This window comes from Pseudonaja textilis, chromosome Z (assembly GCF_049901715.1).
Source record: "Pseudonaja textilis isolate UNSWEBS1 chromosome Z, rPseTex1.2, whole genome shotgun sequence".
Classification (NCBI taxonomy): Eukaryota; Metazoa; Chordata; class Lepidosauria; order Squamata; family Elapidae; genus Pseudonaja; species Pseudonaja textilis.
In genome coordinates, this window is record NC_142008.1 from 30,264,540 (window position 1) to 30,285,336 (window position 20,797).

The 20,797-nt window shown below is 34.2% G+C and overlaps 1 protein-coding gene across 26 annotated transcripts in view; it reads right to left on the reverse strand.

Annotated features, from left to right (window-relative positions):
• Window positions 1-269: 269 nt before the first annotated feature.
• ICA1 (islet cell autoantigen 1) overlaps window positions 270-20,797 on the reverse strand; it is a 52,331-nt gene continuing 31,803 nt past the window's right edge. For 7 of the 26 annotated variants that reach the window (XM_087918153.1, XM_026706322.2, XM_026706327.2 and 4 more), the window contains 7 exons: window positions 16,927-17,018; window positions 13,307-13,356; window positions 11,858-11,920; window positions 11,649-11,690; window positions 6,930-7,199; window positions 1,665-1,760; window positions 270-1,178 (listed from right to left, as the gene is read on the reverse strand). In XM_087918153.1, coding sequence (XP_087774279.1) covers window positions 1,057-1,178; window positions 1,665-1,760; window positions 6,930-7,199; window positions 11,649-11,690; window positions 11,858-11,920; window positions 13,307-13,356; window positions 16,927-17,018 — 735 coding nt within the window. In that variant the 3' untranslated portion in view covers window positions 270-1,056. Of the gene's footprint in view, window positions 1,179-1,664; window positions 1,761-6,929; window positions 7,200-11,648; window positions 11,691-11,857; window positions 11,939-13,306; window positions 13,357-16,926; window positions 17,019-20,797 lie in introns of all 26 variants that reach the window. The other 19 variants (XM_087918139.1, XM_087918148.1, XM_087918137.1 and 16 more) reach the window with 5 other exon arrangements.

Sequence of the window (20,797 nt, forward strand, 5' to 3'; positions counted from 1 at the left end):
GAGAGATTAAAAAGAACCTCTTCTACAAAGATTAGCTTGCTAATTTGTTTGTATGCTTGCTTCTTTTCCATGACAGTCATCTGGCACCAGGTAGTTGGACACTATAATTAAATAAATGCCTGAGATAATTCATATTGATAACAACTCTTCTCTTATGAGCTATTTTTTCAACAATAAAATTAATTTTAAATTTCTGACCACAAGTGATGGTATTTCTATCATTTTAATTTTTTATGTTCCAATGGATAAAAAAGATCCTTTGCACATACTTTTTGTCAAAACCATCTTTATTAAAGAAGAGTGTTACAACAGGCTTAAGAATATGGTTGTATGAAACCAGCTACAATGAAAAGAGGCTTATAGAAGAAACGAAGATTATCATGAATGCACATGGTGGCAAAGGCAATAAAAATCTAGTCTCTTTTATAGCAGAAACTGCTGGCACAAAAGAACACTCTAAAAGTATGTAGTCTTGGCAGTGGATTTGAACTTATGCCATGCTATTTAATAATTTAAAATCAGAGAGTGAGCAGAAGATTCATACTCAACTATAATTTTCTTATGATTAGTCCCAAAGTATAGATTTTTCATTATTGATACTAAGAATAGAAATTTAGTTTATATTCTGCATTTATTACACATTATTGTCTTCCTGATTCAATCCATGCAACTTCCAATTATATGATTTTCTTTTCTGATTTAGGCAAAGAATAAATATACAAAAATAACCTTTCTTTTACATTTTATCTTTTTATTACCATGTGACTGCTGTCAAGATAATCAAGTGACATCAAGTACACTAATCTACTTAGCAATTCTCTTTAAACCAAAATTTCATTCAGTACATCTACTTACAAAAATGGGTGTAAACTGTTTATATAAACAAGAGCTAATAATTGTAACCTATAGAAAGGGAAAGGTCAATCCTGTGATTTTATTAGAATGGCACAAAACTGAGAAGTCGTACAACAATGCATTGGTTCAGTTTTAAATTTTCTTAAACCTCCAAGACAGTGTTAATGATTGGTGAATAGAGATTTACCATAGGTAGACAAGTCATGCATTGAGCAATTCATGTTCTTTATCTGTTTTCCCAACAGCATCTGGGTTGGACAAAGGGTCCAGATCAGCAAAGAGGCTAAACCAAGCTGTTAAATCTTTAGAAGAACTTCCAGCTTCTGCAAAAAAAGAAAGCATAGACAATGTTGACCAAGTCAGTATTTGTGTGACTGCATTTTGAAGGATGACATATGAACAAATGGATTTAGGAGACATTACTCAAGAAAAGATTTTAGACACATCTAAGAACACTGTTTGCCACATGTGTACTTTTATGGTCAGAAAAGTATTCTGCATTTCTTCCTTTATATATTCAGTGTGTATGTAAATTTGAAGCCTATCTTTCATGAGACTCTTCTCAAAAATAATTTACCACACAGTCAATGTAATTGCAAATACAACATTAGAATGGGCATGTAAAATCCAAATTATGTACATATTTGTACATGTATTCCAAGGATGATGAATACTTAGTCAGAGGTAGTAAAAATAAAATATAGCCTCAAAAGAAACTATTATTTGTAAATAGACCTGAGAATATGCAAGGTTCTGGAGAAGTCTGAGCTCAAAGGTAACATGTTTTAAAATTTATCTTTATCAGTTACCTTTCATTGGTGTCTTGTTGACATTTGGGTTGAAGCTGTTGGATTTCTGTCCTGTCTGCACTGCAGGTGATGGGTTAATGCTGCTGGCTCCCCAGCCTAAAATTCAATAAAAGAATTGCATTTCTATAAATCAATAGGAATTGCTTAACCATTTTAAATCATGCAAGGCAACAATACCCAAACCATTTCCTGAAAAACCAAACTCTTGACATGCTGTGAAATGCTGCTTTCATTTTGCTTTGTCATGTCATTGATTTAGGAGCTAAGGTTACCTTAAGCCTGTGTATTTTTCTTTGTATTGTTTTAATGTTTCACAAGTTTTCTTGTGTATTTTAATTTTGCTTTCATATAGGATGGTTCTAAACCTAAGAAAGAGATCTAGCAACAGACTTGCAGTTCTTCTGGGATAAGCTGTTATTAACAAATTAGAACTAAATAGAGTTAAGAAAGCAAAAGCCTTTCTGTTAAAATAGCAATATGGGGAGGTGGAGGTGTGTGATGTCTCTGCAGTTAAAGACACTGAGTTTGTCAACTGGAAAGCTGACACCCGGGGTTCAAGGTCTAAGAACTGTGCACTGGGCTGAGCTCATGTTCTTGCCCCAGCTCTTGCCCACCTAGCAGTTCGAAAGCATGCAAATGCAAATAGAATAATAGGTATCATTTCTGTGGAAAGTAACAGCATTCTCTGTGCCTTTTGGTGTATAGTCATGCTGGTCACATGATCATGGAAAATGGCTTTGGACAATGCCCGCTCCCTTGGCCAAGAAACAGAGATGAGCATTGTGCCCTTGAATCAGACATGACTAGAGAGGGAAACTTTTAACTTTAGCAATACATGTAGTCCTCAACTTATCACCATTTAGTGACCATTCAAATGTGACTGTCACAATGTCCCCATTGTCACATGATCCAACATGATTCAGACACTTGGCAACTGGCATGTATTTCTAACTATTAAAGTGTCCTGGGATCACCTGATTGCCACCTGCAACTTTCTTAGCCTGCTTCCAACAAGTAAAATCAATGGGGGAATCCAGATTTGCTTAACAGCCTTGTCTTTACTTCACAACTGTGTTTGGTCTCAATTGAGATTGTAAGCAAACTGACTTTTTAAGAGGACGTATTTTAGTTTTATAGAAATGTGATATGATTACTCTCAGCTTCAGGTATGAAATCAGCTAAACAGCAAGCTGAAATTGGTTTTTAGTCCAGTGAATAGCTAGAGTGGATTAAAGTAGAATGCTTTATTAGTTTTATAGATTAATTTTTCAATTTGTAGAATTGTAGCAAAATGCTATTGTTCTCTGCCAATGAAATACATAATAAGAAATAATAGTTATTACAGTTAGCATTTCAGTCATGCAATTGGCATGTTGTGTGCATTTGCAACACTTCCTCAATTATTTAAGGAACATTGGGATCAGCCATGATACAATGAAACAAGTTGCCCCCAATTTAGGATTACTAAACCATATTGACATAAAAAAGCAAGCAGAGATACCAAGTTTCATCTGAGAGGAAGGATGCTATCTTTGAATAAACGGGATAACTTATTCTTTTACTGGCATTTTGTTTTTTCAATCTATTTGTCTTGAATTATGGAATATTAACTATTTTTTCGCCATAAAATAACTATTATTTATAGGAAAGAGCAATGATTGTGCTGCAAACTAATCTTTTAAGAGACAATGGTCTTTTAAAGGACTAAGGAATAGAAACCATATTTCTACCAAAGTGCTCAGGGACTTCAGAGTTTTGGAAAATATGAACATATGTTATAATATACTGCCACCCCGTGAAAAAAGAGGCTACTGCCATTTTTTGATTAGCAGACACATTACATAAAGAAATAAACAACTATGCTTTCTATTAGACTAAACATGTGAAAACTGATTTAAAACTGATTTCAATTTTAAGGAAAGTTGACAAAGTTTATTGCTAATGTGGAATATATGGCAATATAATAATCCATCAATAAAAACATTAGAGTGATGGGAAAAAAATAGAATCAAAGCAGGACTCCCAGTAAATACATTTATAGCAAATTTGGTACTTCTGTGAATACAGCGAGTGTTAAGAAACACTATGGAATTTCTAACATGGACATTTTAGTTTACTCTAAAATATGTTCATTACAATGATATATAAGTGGTTGTGCTTTGTTTAAATAAAACACTTGATAACAAATATTGGTGTTACAAAGCAACAAAAATGAATTATTTCTGAAGAAATGTTTAGTTTAATTTATTGTCATTGCACCTCGTACAACGAAATCAAACACCATCTTCAGTGCACATCATGATCATGAAAATAAAAATAAACAAACATCCTTCACATTTAACACATTGAATTGAAAACCTCAGACACCTCACCAACGGTTGAATTCAACAGAGCTACTGCCCTGGGATAGAAGCTGTTTTTCAGCCTATTTGTCCTTGTTTTTATTATCCTGTTTTACCTATAATACCACTGGGCAATTTTCAATTCTGCTTTCTCCAATCTGCCAGCCTTTTTTCATTATTTCAGTAATTACTCAAAAGCAAGTCACATATTTTTGTTTGTTTTTTAAAATCCAAGCCACAAAAAATAAGGGAGGCAGAAAGGTAATCCAATGTTGAAAAAAAATTTCTGCCTCTGTTCAATAATAGAGTTGAATTGTTTACACACAAGCTGCTGAAACAAAGCAATTGTAAGAACATGTTTAATTGGATTGACTGATCTAATACTTTTACATTTATTCTTATTTAAGAATATTTGATTCTAATGTCAAGCTCCATTTTCCTATTAAATAATGTTGGGATCTTCATTACACTATCTTCTTTGATTCTAGTTCTCTACTTCAAAAGACCATGGAGACTATTAATGAGAGTTGACTGGACAAGTTCTTGAACTTTTATCAGTAAAAAGTAAAAAGGCCAAACACTATATTATATGTAACTCTAAACAGTTGCCCCCTTACTTTTCAATTTATATCTAAATCCAATAATTCAAATGCTTCTTGATCCAGCCCATCATCTGGCCACTCTGTCTGTATGCCAATGTTATTATTATGTCTAACTCACAAATGAAAATGAGAAAAACACTTAGGAAATTACTTTAGTCTGCAGGAAACAAAAACTATTAATAAAATATCAGAAAACCAAGGTTTTTTGCCTGACACTATCATAAAATCTTATAAAGTAAACAAACAGAACTCCAATCAAATAGGTGCACATCTGTAATTTTTTTGCAGTACAATTTCATACCTCCCTATCCTGGTATACTCATTTTTCTTACAGTACAAATTTTATACAATGTACCTCTACAACTATGGGAAGATTTTACCATTCAAAAGGAGTCCATTATGCTCCTGCAGCCTGCAAGATATTCCAAGTTAAGGCAATCCGACGGTTTTTTGATGGGTCCCAAATCTGCTCTCCTACAAAGCTACCTTAATGGGTCACTAAAGAAATAGTTGTAAGTCGAAGACTACCTGTACAGTGTGTTTATGTTGTACATGTGCACACACAAACAGAAAGCCACATATTTATAGTGATTTTTTTTTCAGCAACCATGTAAAATGTTCTATTATTTATTTCCATCACTGAAGCGAAATATATATCATTTATCATTCTCAGACAATTCAGCACTAAACATACTGCCTGAAAAATATGAATTTGAAATGGTCCTTCTTCCAAAAGTCTTTGTTAAACAGGTTATAGGAGGACATACATGTTTCCATCCTACAGCTTTTAATTCTAATTCTTACCTTCTATCATTTAATTGCTGCTTAATGGAAAGCAGTCGTCACTACGAGAAATGTTTTATATATATATTTCTTGCTATGTTGAGATACTTTTGATTTTTTTAATACACTTATAAATTAAATTTGTTTGCTGCCCATCACACGTCAAGGCATCTCCTAACCTGTATCAAGGTAAATCACACCAACTAAAATATTCTTGTCTTTAGCATTTTCCCAGTATTGAGAAAGCAGCTATTTTTCTACTCAGACTTGTCAAGCCGAAGAATCTGGAATAAAACCACTGAAATTCTAATGACATATTGATATCATAGATCTGCCAGTCCTAATGGTGTCCCTTTAAAAACACTCTTTTTATTGCTACTCCAAACTGTATTATTTCTTCTACCTGAGCAAAATCAGAGGAATAATTTTCCCATCAACAAATGACAACCAACCCAACCCACATTAACACCCTGGAGGAGTTAAGTACCCTTCACACATGTCATCCCTTCATTCTAAAAATAATATGACAATTTTTCCTTTCACCCTTTACGCCTCCTCCCACAGCCACCATCTGCCCAAGAAACAGCAGAGAAATTAACAAATGTTGGCAGCAGAGAAGATGTCCCACTGTATGGAGAGAACTTAAACAACAAGAATGGTGATTTAATAAAGCATGTTTTCTTTTAAATCTTGTCCTAGAGATACATTATGTTTTTAAGTGTCACAATAATTAATCAATATTCAATGAGAGCAAAACTGGTTATGATTTTAACAAAATTTAAAAACTTATCGATAAAGTTAGAGTAATATAGGGAATGGAATCACCACTTCCTAGAAATTATATTTACAAACTTCCCAAGATATGCATTCATGTAATCATATTCAGGTAAAATGTGAGACAGTAGTTTTAAGTTTTGAAAGCAAACTTGATTTCCCTAATATTTCTTCCCTTGGCATTTATTTACTAAACAAATTTATATAGGCATCCATTTTCCAGAAGGAGTTCTTGGCAACAAACAAAATTAAAACATAATACAATAAAGACCATTTGAAATAATAAACATAATCGAGACCATAGTAAAACTCAAATATATTCACCAATTGCCCCATACCATCAACTGCCCAGTGCCTAAGAGAAAAGCCAAGTCTTCATTGGTCAGAAAATAAATCACTGCTGGTTCTGACCATCTGCAATTTTCTATTCCCATTATCTGAGCTGCAGTATCAATTGCATATTGCCCAAATAAGTATAGTGAATCCATATTGCTTGATAAAAACAATAGTTTAAAGTACATTTGTTAAATTCACATAAGATAGAAAATTATGACTATTTCAAGTAGATGTGGAAATTTAGGAAATGTTTCCTTCCAGTAGCTTCAATGGAAGAACATTGTTACATACTGTACTAGAATTTGGCACTAAACACCTACATTCATTCCTGTTTTACCTTCGGCCAAAATGATGTAACCAGAGACAATAATGTGACCAGACAAATGACTAATTTAGGATTATAATGTCAGGTATGAAAACAAGCTTACCTTGAAGAGAACGTTGCAAATTATTCATGTTTTGGTCTAAAAGCTGAGAAGGAAGGAAGCCTGATGGTGATTGACTGCTCTCAATTTCTCCCACAGAAGAGTTTGCCCCTGTGTCAGCAAGGGTAACCTCTCCAAAGACAGCTACCCATTCCCTGCTGAATTCGCCATCATCCAAAGAAGATGCATTGAGAATCTCATTTAACAATACCATGTCATTCTTATCAGTAGGTTCAGGTTCTAGGGAGCTCACAAGCTGGTCCTTTGATACTGCTAAAAGAATAATATACAGATTGATAGATTAGTTAAAATAAGAACAAATGTAAGGAATAACCATCCATACCTATCCAAAGAGAATGAACACAAAAGTAGAGTACATATAAAACTCTCAGATAGGAATGAGAAAGGTTCCTGCCTGAAACCCTATAGAGTTGTCACCAACTAAATAGATAACCCTAGGCTATACGGATAGTTCCACCTACAGTGTGCACAATTATTTAAATTTAAATGAGCTAAATAATCTTAATATAGTTCTCCAGTTTTATATTATGGAATCATTATGTAGTCTGAAAATTTCGGATCTCTCATTTTTCAGATTAACCTTAACTATCTTAGTTTATGCAAGAAAGCATGTTCTGACTAATGTTAAAAAGAGACATTGTAGTAGTATCCTTCCCAATTTTTAAAAGGACCCCGCAAATTGCACCAAATACTGGAGATTTAGATAGTAACCATCTTGGAAAAGGTTAATTTAAAATGCATTTAATGTATTTATAAGGCTACATAGTTCTAAGAAAACTGTCTTAAACAATAAAAACAATTTTAAAAGAAGCAGAAAAGAGAAAATGTATCTGAAGGAGACAACTATCCAGTGCAGCAAACAAACTGTTATGAAAAGCTCATCATCCACCAAAACCAAAGGTGTGGGGGTGGAGAGCCAAGGTTTTACTGTGCCTGAAGAAAGGTACAGTAGGTGCCACATAAATCCCTGAGAAAATGCTATTCCAGAAGGCAGGTGCAATAACAGAGAAGATACATTTTCTGGGTGCCATCAGATGACATTATTTGAACAATGGAGTTTAGAACATAGCAGTATTAAGCCAGTTTGGTGTAGTGATACGAGACCAAGGCTAGAAACGAGGGGAACATGAATTCTAGTTCCATTTTAGGCTTGAAGACAACTGTGTAACCTTGGGCCAGCCATTTTCCCTTGGCTGTAGGAAGCAGGTAGTGGCAAGTCACTTTTAAAATCTTATGAAGAAAAATGCACGGACTTGTCCATGCAGTTGCCAGGAGTCAAAAGCACACACATGCGCACACACATATTACTGCAGATAATGTTGAAGATATAAATAGAGAAATAAAAGAATGAAATCTGGATTGTTAAATAAACCAGAAAATGAATTAACTAGCAAGTTATAAGGCTGTACAAAATCCTTAAAACAATCAATTTCATGAAGGTTTTAAGAAAAGACTTCCTTCTTTGTGAAGCAATGTAATAATCTGAAACTAGTGTTTCACCCACACTCCTGCCTGCACTTGCGCTAAAGCATCCACAGCACTTTGGTGCCATAATACCAAAACTAAACTAAACAACATGGAATTCCATGTAATACTAATACACTTTGGGTATTATGGCACCAAAGTTCTGTGGATGCTGCAGCGCAAGTGCAGGCAGGAGTGTGGGTGCTGCAGTGCAATGCCCCAGCATGGTGCATATGGGGATGGGCAGGGGCTGCAGTGTAGCATAAATGTGGAAGTGTGATGTGGGATGGTAAATGTATTCGGTATTGTGGCCTGGTATGAATGCAGTTGGACGAAGGTGGTACCTGTTACCACCTGGCACTATTGCATTCAGGTGGGCAGGGTCCCTTTGGAACAAAACAACTACTTGCTTTGCTGATATTTTGCTCTTTTTATTTTGGTAATTCTTCTTCCATATATTTATTTTTCCCTTGCCATATTGAACAGGAAACATCTATATTCATTTTCTCAAATTCATAAATTATTCTGCAAAGCAATCCAAAAAATATAGAAATTATGTATTATGATTAGAGTACCTTTTTTTCCATTCAATGAAATTGCAGTGCGGGGGATGTTTGCAAATGAGAATGGCCATTGGTGAAATGTCTAAAGAACCTACAGCTTCAGCTTTTATGATTATAAAATGATTTTATGCTATTGAATTGATAGCCATGTCAGTATGCATTGAGCTTCACGCAGCCTAAAGTTATGTATTCAGATTTTTTTTTCTTAAAACAATTATACATGTGATATAAATTCACAGTTTCATTTACTAGGGACAAGTTGGATTAGATGATGCAAATGCAGGTAACAACAGGTGATATAGGAGGAACTAAGGAGAGCAAATATGAATATTAAACATTAATACTTAATTTGAGTTAGCATGGCCATTTCCTATATATGTAGTTGCTTCTGGTAATTGATAAGTAATTTACTATTATCTTCTGAATTGTAAAATAATATTTTTGAATCTAACCTAAAACTCTGGTATTGGCCTGTTGTTTCCCATCCAAGTCTTAAATCAGTGTTAGATCAGTGTTTCCTAACCCTGGCAAATTGAAGGTGAGAATTCTCAGCAGTGGATATGCTGCCTATGGAATTCTAAGTGTTTAATCCATATTTTGGAAATTGACAAGTTTGGAAACTCTGAGTTACACTACTCAGCCTTCTGAAATCAATAGTCCTTGACTTAAATCACATTTAGAACCAGAATTTCTGTAAGTAAGCAAGAAAGTTGTTAAATGAGTTGTGCCTGAGATTATGACACTTTTTACTGCAGTTGTTAATTGCTGCAGTTGCCCAAATTCTGACCAAGTGACAGTGGGGATGACAGAGAGGGAGGGAGGGAGGGAGAGGGAGAGAGAGAGAGAAAGGGGAGAGAGAGGGAGAGGGAGGGAGAGGGAGAGAGAGGGGAGGGAGAGAGAGGGAGAAAGGGATGACAGAGAGAGAGGGAGGGAGGGAGGGAGAGGGAGAGAGAGAGAGAAAGGGAGAGAGAGGGAGAGAGAGAGAGGGAGGGAGAGAGGAAGAGGGAGGGGGAGGGAGAGGGAGAAAGACCAATAATCCCTGGCACTGAACATTTACCAAATAAATGTTCATTACATCTGTTTATGATTATTTATACTTTTATTCTGTTATTTACCAGTGATTTAGTTATCTGATTTTCTTTATGCTCCCTCATAAACATCCTTTGAAATTGACAGGGTTTGGAAACTCTGAGTTAGACACTACTCAGTGTTCTGAATTTTGAAAATCTATTTTCACTCATTGCTTATTTCTCAAGAGAAATAAATTCACACTTTGGGTATTCACTGATATCAAATATTATTTTATAAGTTGTGTTTTTATAACTTTCATTAGCGCTGAATAGCTATGGGATTTAACAAGATGCATATTTCTTAAAAATATTATAGGCTGCAAAAAGCTTAAAATATATTGTAGGCATGTACTACAATATATTTTTCACCATACATTGTATATTATGCTATTTCTTACAAATATAACATTTATAGGATAGGGTAGCATTTATTCAGACAGAGAAAGTTGGAAAAATAGTGGTTATCTTAAATACTAGTCATTGTCTTGGGTCTGAATCAAGTGAAAATCAATATTCCAAAAAATAAAAGAATGGGAAATGAGTCAAAACCAAATATGATGAAGATAGACAACGATTTTATGATCAGGGACACATCTGGAGTTGGAAAGCATGTGGTGGATGTACTCAGAATGGGTAATTTGTACTCTTTATAAAATACTGTCATATTGGGCATGAATAGTTGTGGAATACCAGTTACCCGAAAGCAAACTACCAAGATTCTCTATAATGCATCCAGAGATTCCAGTGTTGTTATCAAAATGACAATAACAGTATTGTACTGCCGAGATGCAAACACTGTCCTTTTGTACATGGATGGGACATCATATCACATATACAAGAAAGATAGAGCTTGCATAATGGCAGCATGACATTACTTGCAACATTTATTCCCCTGCCACATAGAGATGTATCTACCTCAAGAGTTTTATGATGCCAAAGCTCAATGCTTAAATAAATAATATATTAGAATATGATGTTTTACCCATTTCCAACTTTATATTTTATTTAAAATCATTTTAATTATCAAGGTCAGGTAAGGTAGGAACCTTGTGGGACACCAAAACACTATCCAGAAATATAGCAAAGTTCAAGCAATTGAAGTCATCTATTGCTGAAATAGGAGAAACAAGCTTTGGATTTTACTAGTTAATACTGCAGAATAACACAGAATATAGAATAATAGAGTTGGAAGGGACCTTGGAGGTCTTCTAGTCCAATCTGCTGCTCAAGCAGGAAACCCTATATACTATATTATCCCTATATAATAGTCTCCCTATTCAGCAGATTACTATACTATACCTTATTCGAATGGATGTTGTTCTTAAAAGCCTTCAGTGATGAAGCACAGCTTCTGCAGGCAAAATGTTTCAATACTTGCCAGGATAAGTATGAAACAAACAAGTTTTCTACAAACTGTGTTATGGGTCCACAAAACATGCCTTGCGGAAAGCCCAATGGGAGAATAGCTAATGTATAAATGAAGTTTGACATCAGAGAAACAAGTGAATGTTCTTTTGTAATACTTAAGCATTTGGCCAATGAGCACACTGAAAAACACTTAGCATCTGTATAAAATTGATGTTCTAAATAAAACATTTACATACCATTTTCTCCATGCTTCAATTCTAATAAGTGATCCATAACTTCTAAAAAATAGAAAATTTGAAGAAACAACTTATCTATAATTTCTGTAAATTTCATACTTAGAACAAGTAATCCTATTGAAAATTATCTGGAAACAGCTTACACTGAACTCAGTGAAACTTACTTCTATATAGTTTATATAGTTGCAGTGCATTTCTAAAAAACATACCTGAATTTTCTCTGTGATTGAAGTTCTCTCCAAAAGTACTCAGCATGTCATTAGCATCTTCTGCTGTAATCAAAGTATTTTCTAGATAAAATCAAATCCAGCAAAGAAAAGAACAATACTGAAGATGGCCAGTGCCTGTTAGATTTTTCTATCTGATCATTTTACTACTGGGACTTTTCATTTAGCCTGAAATAGTTCTGAAGAAAGAATTAATCAGTAAAAGGGGTTTTATTAACTAGAATATATTTTTGATAAATCTAGATTAATAAATAATTAGTTAAAGTATGGAGAGCTTTAAAATGATCAACTTATAACAACTTAAGGGATTTCAAAATAATATATTCCATTAAAAAAAATCCATGCCACATTTGAAAAGGACACTGAATTACTACTATTTACTACATTATATATATTGTTGAAATTTACAGATGTTTAACAGTTTATAAACATCAACATTTAGCTGGGAGATCTACCATCCTCCCAATTAAACGCTAATACAAGCTGCAACATTGTGTTGTTGCAAAAATAAAGAGTAGGCTCTTTCTTCTGGTAACTATGGATAAAATATCATTTTAGTTTTTTGTTCTTTGCTCTCTCTGCAACAGAACTCTGATTTCTCTCTGAGAGATTTCAATTCAAATTAAGAGTGGGGCTACTACAAAGTCATTTTAGGAGCACTGTTTAACTTCCACTTTGTAAGGCATTCTCTGTGGGTTAACAGTATGGATCCATACAGATTATATATGGAATGGGTTGATTTTGCTCCAGTGTTAAGGTAGTTACAATTTTTTTTATTGTTTTTGTTAATCAATTTATTTTATCAATTTAAACACAGCTCCTAAGCTAAACTTTTTACAACTGTTTTAATGTTTTTGTGCTATTAATATTCCATTATGTAGCTGTTGCTGGATTATATTTTTGACTACTGCACATTACCATTACTGTGGTAGTTTTTTTATAGAAAGATAGTACAGTATGGAAATATACTTATATAAATAGTTTAATTAAAATGTCCAAATAATTTAAGTTTTGTTACTCTCATGCTTATAAAGAATAAATTCTCAACCAAGTCCAGATCACAAATTACATGTATGTTATTTACTGAGAAATAGCACACAGGAGATGTCTGATTCATTTGCAAAAGAACAACAGAGTATTCTAGCTGCTTTAGTAGACATTACCTTTTTTATTGGACTAACACTAGCATATTTATTTTATGAGAAGACTTCAAAAATGGGTTAAATAAAATCTTAAATGAATTGCAAATATCTTATCTTAAAGGATTTCTGGTACTTTAAATGTTTAGAGTTGGGATGAAATATCCTGAAATGACGCATGGTATTAATACTCTAAAGTAACCTGTTAGAACAAAATGTTCACAGCTTTTATTAAGACAAGTGGGAATTTGGAGCATGCCTGGCATTTGCAAAACATAATAAAAAATAATACCTGAGTTGGCTGTTTCGTTGGTGTTGCTTTCATCATCTAACGATATCAACCTTAAATTGAAAGGGGTGAAAAAGAGCTTACTTCCTCATTTTTAAGAAGAACGTTAAAAAGCTATGATATCCTTATGAATTTCATCAAGATCTTCTGAAGATCTGTTGCTAGCATTAGTATTCTTTCAACAAAAAACCCTCACTACATGCAAATGTGTATATTTAAGAACCTAAATCTCAGATTTTATCATGTGTTGTAGGAGTTAAGTTTTCTGACTCTGGCAAAATAATGTTTAGTATGATATGTTACTTAGTGTTACAAAGAAATAGAACTGATATTTCTGCCAGAAACTGTTCTAGTATTAGGGCTGTAGGAATAAGACTGCATTACGCATGTTATGTGGACAGTAGGATCTAGTATAGGATTGATATGGTGCCCTCAATATTGCTATCTATGAATGGATTACATGTCTTGACATTGTTCAAAATAATTACTTCCATACTTTATTATCACCTTTTGATGTTATTGGACTTTCTCTCCTGTCTCATTAATTGCTGTTTAGAACCAGAATCAGACATTCACAGAAAACTACAGGATGAACCACTGTGCCTATCGTACTACTACTAATAGTTTTAACAATTCAGTCAGGACGAATTCTTGATAACTTTACAGGCAAGTCTCTCCATGCTACCCTGTCAAACACAGCTTCTTTACAGTTGTTGCGGTGGTGGTATTCGACCGGTTCGGTCCAGTTCTGGTGAGCCGGTAGGAGTGATTAGCAGCGGAGACCGAACCGGTTCTCTCTGCCGCTCTGCTGTTGGGCCTGCCCACCTGCCCGGACTCCCTTACTCATTTTTATCTGCTGAATTTGAAGCGCAGCTGCTTTGCGCGGCACAAAATAGTGCCATGTGGCAGCTGCTAAAGCGACCGGGATCGTGCAGGCTTGCAGGAGATGAGTTATAATGCCTCTGCGCCTGCACAAATGCCTCTGTGCCTGCACAAAATGCATTTTTGGCACGCACATGCACGCAAAGTGGGTGCACGTGCGCAAAGCGTGCCCACCAAGCCACACCCACTGAACTGGTGGCAACAATATTTGAATCCTACCACTGAGTTGTTGGAAGTTCATCCATTTATCAGCTTTAATGGTGTCAAGCCAGCAAGTTCTTCTAGATCCACTAACCATTCCTAGCATCATCTATTTTCCAATTAATTTGATTGCATTACATGGCCAAAGCAGATCAGATGTAGTCTTATGATTCTGGCTTTTAGTGGTGTTTCTGGTTTTATACGATTCAGCAGCTCTCTGATGGTTGTTCTGGCTGTCCATGTAATTCACAATAATTTATACCAGCACCATAGTTCAAAGATGACAATTCTTCTTTAACTAGCCTTTCTTAGTATCCATCTCTCAAATCCATTTATCATTATAGGTATGGCCCTAACTACCCTGCTTTTTGTATTTATATCAATATCTCTGCTTTTCCAGATCTTTTTCATGTTCATCATTGCAGTACCGTCTAAAGTTATCCTGCACTTGATTTCAAGTATAGAATTGCCATTTTAAACATTTTTTGATCCAAAGAAGATAAATTACTGAACTAATTCAGTTGCTTCCTTGTTGATTTCAAATGTAACTGTTGTCATTATTTTTATTTTCCTGAAGTTAAGACTCATTCTTATGCATCTCTACAACAGTGTTTCTCAACCTTGACATCTTTATGACTTGTGGATTTCAACTCCCAGAATTCCGCAGGCTCTTTGGGGAATTCTGGGAGTTGGTCCACCCATCATCAAATTGCCAAAGTTGAGAAACACTGTCCTACAATATACTTATATTTCAGACAGTAAAAATGCACACGAATGAATGAACCTTATGAATAGAAATGATTCTGAGAAATTCTCAGCATTTAAAAAAGTTTTTGTATAATTATTCTATAGAGTACACATATTTTTAGGTTTATGACAAACCTAATATTATGGAACATATTTTTTTTTCAGATTAAATGAAAAAGTAATACTGTGTCTGCCTACTAATATTGCTTCTGCTACTATATAGATTGTTATTATTTGCAGCAGCATAATTAAAAGGAAGACTTTTATGTCTTCATTCATGCAATAATGAGACTGATAAGAGGCTGGCATCAGTCAAATCATTTGTCTCTTCTTTTAAAGGTTCTTTATAGTTGGTTTCAAGTGGTTTTGCTGACTATGTTGGGAAAGAAGCTAGAAGCTTTCTTTACAACAGCCATTCAAAATTGTTCTTATACAAATTAAAATGATTGTGTTTGCTAGAGAATTCCTAGGTTGCATCAGTGGTACATAACAGATGATTCAATGTGAACATGAAAATAATAGCTTAAAAGATAATTCTCAATAATACACTCTCTCTGAAGCTACTAAATAATACATACTTTTAAGAGTCCAGAATAAAGGAAGTTTTAAAAAATAATTTCTGAAAGAATAGAAATAATTTCATCAAGATTTTTGGGAAAAAAATCAAATAAAATCAAACAGCCAGCTCTAAAAGCTTTTTTTTCCTGGTGTATTAATAATTTGTTTCCACTGAATTGAAACAGATGACAATAAGATTTTTGCCTTTCTGACTGTTTCCACAAGTCGTCTATTACTGCAATATGGATGAATCAGACAAGATGGTGCTCTAAGGTGAATAAAATGCATCTACCTGAGTTTCAAGTGTTGCCTCAGTCTAGATCCAAAAATGGAAGGGTAGAGAAGTACTTGTTTATCAGGAGAGCCCTGTTCCACAGATGACTGGACGCAAGGCCATCTTTGAGCCATTGGGTCACTGGGAAAAGCTAGAAATGCTTCTCTTGTGTCTTATATTCAAATGCAAATTGGCATTCCTGCTGAGGCTGATAGTTTGTATGTTTAGGCTGCTGATTCTAGGTTGATACTACCAACTTACACTGTGGTTGAAAAATGATGAAGCCACTTCTCTATTCTCACTGAAGCTGTAAAATGCCACCTGGCAACAATTTTTAAAGACAAATAAGAAATTGCAAACAGGCTGCCATATAGTGCTGTGGATAAAATTACTTGCATTCTTTTGGAGTTGCAAGCTAGCTGCACTTCAAAGTCTGAATACATGCCAAATATGATATCTTGTAAAGTTACCTGGAAAGAGATTGAACCCATTGATTTGGAGGAAGTGGAAGTGCTTTTAAAATGAGTTTGTGTCTATCTGTTACATTCCTACTTGTATGGGCAAACCTGGATGTGGATAGGAATTAGATTCTGGGCCATTGTGAGGGCAAAAATGGGAAGATAGCAATCCCATTAGTTTTCTTGGAACCATCAGCGCTATTTAATTCTGTAGAACATAGTATCTTTTCAAACTATCTGCATGTGTTATGAGCTAGGGTGCTATTTTATAGTGATTCCATTCTTTTCTGAATATATGTTTCCAATTGGGTATGCTTAGATAGCCCTAGGCCTAGGGCATTCTAATATGGGGTGCTCTGGGGTAGACTCATTCCCCATTTAGCACATATATATCGAACCACTTAGATAAGACTCTTCAACAATATGTGACATAATATCATCAGTACAAATAATCTTCAACTTATGATTGTATTGCTTTAATTTATGAATACTGTAAGACTTACTGACTCTGTTGATCATCCTCTGATTTGGTATGATGCAGTTCCTCCTCCTTTTCTTCATTTTCTATTAATTTATTTACAGGTTCTTGTAAGTTCTAAGCCAGCCATTAACACAAATGCAAAACAATATACAAAGTCAGTAATAAAGAATGCTAATATTTTTAAATGTTTAATCAAACTGTGTAAAACAAAAATATAGTAACTACTTTGATCGAAATGAGAGAGAAACATTGCACTTAAGAGATCAGTAGCTAAATTTTATTATAAGTATTATAACAAAAAGAAACAGAATGCTTGTTGGCACAAGTAGTACAATAATCTGGCAAAGCAAAAACTAAATGTGAAAGCTTAGGAAAAAGCAAAAATGTTTTATTTCGTATCACAAATTCACTAGACAGAAGCAATATTAATTGCTTAGTTGTTGGAACATAATTAAGTTGTGAGGTGTCCCAGAACAGTCACAAGATATTTCATCCCTTCTTTTATGTGTAATAACATTACACTAATGATTATACTGGCTCTCATTATATAGAATTAGATACATTGGTCCAATTCAAAGTCCTGATTTTAACCATTAAGACTACAATGCCTTAAATAATTTGGAAGTAGCATGTCAGAAAATGGCCTTTCACATTACACACGCAGTACTTCAAACTGACAATTCTTTATAAAAATCTAGCCCTGATCTGATGCAATAATGACTATTTGAGAAAAAGGCACCCTCCTTTTATTCCCTGGTTATAAATGGTGACTTCTTGATTCTCTCATTCACCATCATTGTGGCAACACAACAAATACGTACTTTTTAATTCTTCCAGAATCTTTAAATCCTAATTTTAGTATTTTGAGTTCCTGAATATTATATTTTAGTCAATTCAAAACGCTGTAATGATATTTTAACAATACTATTTTTGTTTCTACAAATTATATTTTGTGCATAGAAAATACATAATATAATACAGTAAAATTTGCAGGACTGCTGCATTATGATCTTAATGATTCTCAGAACATAAATATTAATTATGCTGGGGGACATTTCAAGTATCATCTTCATTCCAAAAACATTCATGTATATAGTCTAATAAACTGTGCCACTGATTTAACTATAGGCCAGTATTATAGCGGGCTAAATCAAAGGCACAATTTATCACATTATAAATAGCCTTCCAGAACTCTAACACTGTCTTTGAAAAGAAATGTAGTTTAAACCCTTGTGGAATATAAAATCACTTAGTGACTGTTACTCTATGGACCAAACAGTTAGCATTATTGTGGGTACATCATTTATTCATTTTTGGAAGAGTTATTTATTTTTAATATAAATGTATACAGTTATTTAACTATTCAGCTTATCTTTGACTTTGATAGAATCATGCTCCCATAAAAAGGCACATTGCATTTTCTATCTACATGAACAGTGTTCTCTTTTAACTCCCCTTTTAACTTTTTGCTTTTTAATTCTTAAAAAACAGTTTACTCATTTAGTTATTCCTAGTCTGATTCTGTAGTCCAAAAATCTGGTTTATAGGTAGCAGGTCTCCCATCAATATTTATTTGGATCAACCAAAGCAACACACAAAAGAAAAGAGCCAAATATTTGTGTTATTTTTCTCATAGAGAAGGGGTTTGGGACAATATGCCTCTCTAGTTTGTGGAAATTTACAATTCTATTCCACAGCTGAAGAACCCAGAAGAAAAAAAGATCTTAAAATTAGAAACCTAGTAGGACCTCTTCCGGGTTGAGCTCTCCTCGCTGATGGACCATAGGTCGCGACTGTCCATGGCTATGATCCGTACTCATTTGTTGGAAAGCCCCGATCATCGCGATTAGGGGCTGAAGCTGCCTTGGAGGGGCGGTGGAGTAAGGGGAAGCTGCCAGCCAGGTTGAGGGGAGCCACATCTCCCCTACTGGGCTTGGTCTTTTTCCCTTGAAGACGACTGAAGCGGCAGTCCAAAATGGCCACCCCCGAAGAGGAGGACTCAGCTGGACTAAGATTTGTGCAGGAGGGAAGAAAGAGGTGGATAACATCTGAGCCGGGACAATTGGGCGAAACAACTAAACAAAAAGTACCCCAGGATTAAGGTAACATTGAACTCTTTAAGAAAAGAAAAGTGAGTGGCAAAAATACAAAGGTACAGGAAAAAAAACAACAACAAGAAAATAATTTTGACAGCTAAAGAGGGGCTTCGAACCGGGAAAGGAAGAAGCCGGAATTAAAGACTTAATTAAACTGGATTAAAATATTTTGGCAACAAATAGGCATAAAATAAAGCTGGACTTAAGATTGTCAAAAAATAATAATAATAAAATTTACAAATTGGAGACTGGACTGCTCTGGAATATTGAGGTTCGAAAAACCCTAAATAATAAAATAGGGGGAAAGGTGAAGACTTTGTATAATGGAGAGTGCCATCTTCTGGATAAAAACTTAAACTCAAACAAAAGGGAAATCAGCATGTTTCTGTATGAACTTGTGTTGATATAATGTTAAAGAAATATTGAAACAAAGTAAGAATCTTAGAAAGGGAAAGCTGAACCAGAATAAAGAAAGAAGCAAGGAAAGACTGGCTGTGGGATTGATTGATGTTTTTGGTATAGACCCTGGGTTGAAACAATTGAGAACTTTAGAAAACTTGAAGAAGAAAGAAGGAAAGTAAAAGTGTTTTTTGTGGACTTTAACGATCATAAAATATAAGAGTGTCTAATGAAGATGTCTCTTTGGGAATTAAAAATGGAACTTAAAAATATGAGAGAATTACTACAGGAAAGAGGCGAATCACTTCGTTCTGTGTTGGAAGAAATGGAAATGGCGATTGAACAAAAAGAAAGAACTTCAGAGGAGGAGGAGTCAGCTCAAGGAGAAGCCATCTTAAATAGACAATTAACACAAAGAACACTCCAAAGACGAGGGGAAAGAAGGAAGGTTAAAAAGTTGAGAGTTAAGAAGGTAATCAAAAAGGGGAATACCTGTGAAATCAGGAGAGGTAGAAAGGTGCAGCAGAACAGGGGAAAGGAAGATATCAAGAAAGAGAGGGATATAAACTAGAATGAGAAAAGATATGGGAAAAAGAGGAGGAGAGGCAGTAAGAAACAGGTGCAGCAAATAAACACGGAAATAGTAAAGTGATGAAAAGAAATTGTATTTTTAGAGATAATGGTTGATGAATTAAAAAGGGGATTCTGCAGGGTGGCAAGGGATAGCAAGAATATATTTGCAATTAAAAAATACTTAGAAAATAGGGTAATACAGATCATTAAAGGAGGGATAGATACTGATAACTTTTATTAGATGAATATACATTTTTATCTTTATCTTTAAAAGAAAAGTTAGGTTTATTGAAGAAATTGTAATAATTGAAATGAATGTGAAGATGTTTAAAAATGAGGTCAACATCAGTAACCAGGAATTAAATAGTTAATTTTTCCCTTTTACCATTTTTAATTAGAAATAAAATTAAGGGGGGAAAATATATTGCGGAATCCAAATGAAAAGATGTAATGATTATTATTGTAACTACTTAAAAATAAAGGTTTATTGGGAATTAAGATGAGGGAATAAAGGTATATTTTAACCACTGAGGTGTCACACTCAAAGCAGTAAAAGGAGGGAAACTTAAGTTTGTTTCTTTTTCTCTTGTGTTAAAACTTGTATTAATCTAGAATTTATAGAAAGAATGTATGATGAAGAGAAAATATGATAGATTAAAGAACTATTTAAATTAATAAGCTAATACAGACTTTTAAAAGGAAGGAGAGACATTGGTAACCTTTTTTTTTCTTTATCAGGCAAACATATATTGTTAATTTTACTCTTAAAAATATTAAAGGATTATATTTGAAATAATTGAAATGAAATAAAAGGATGTTTGGGTT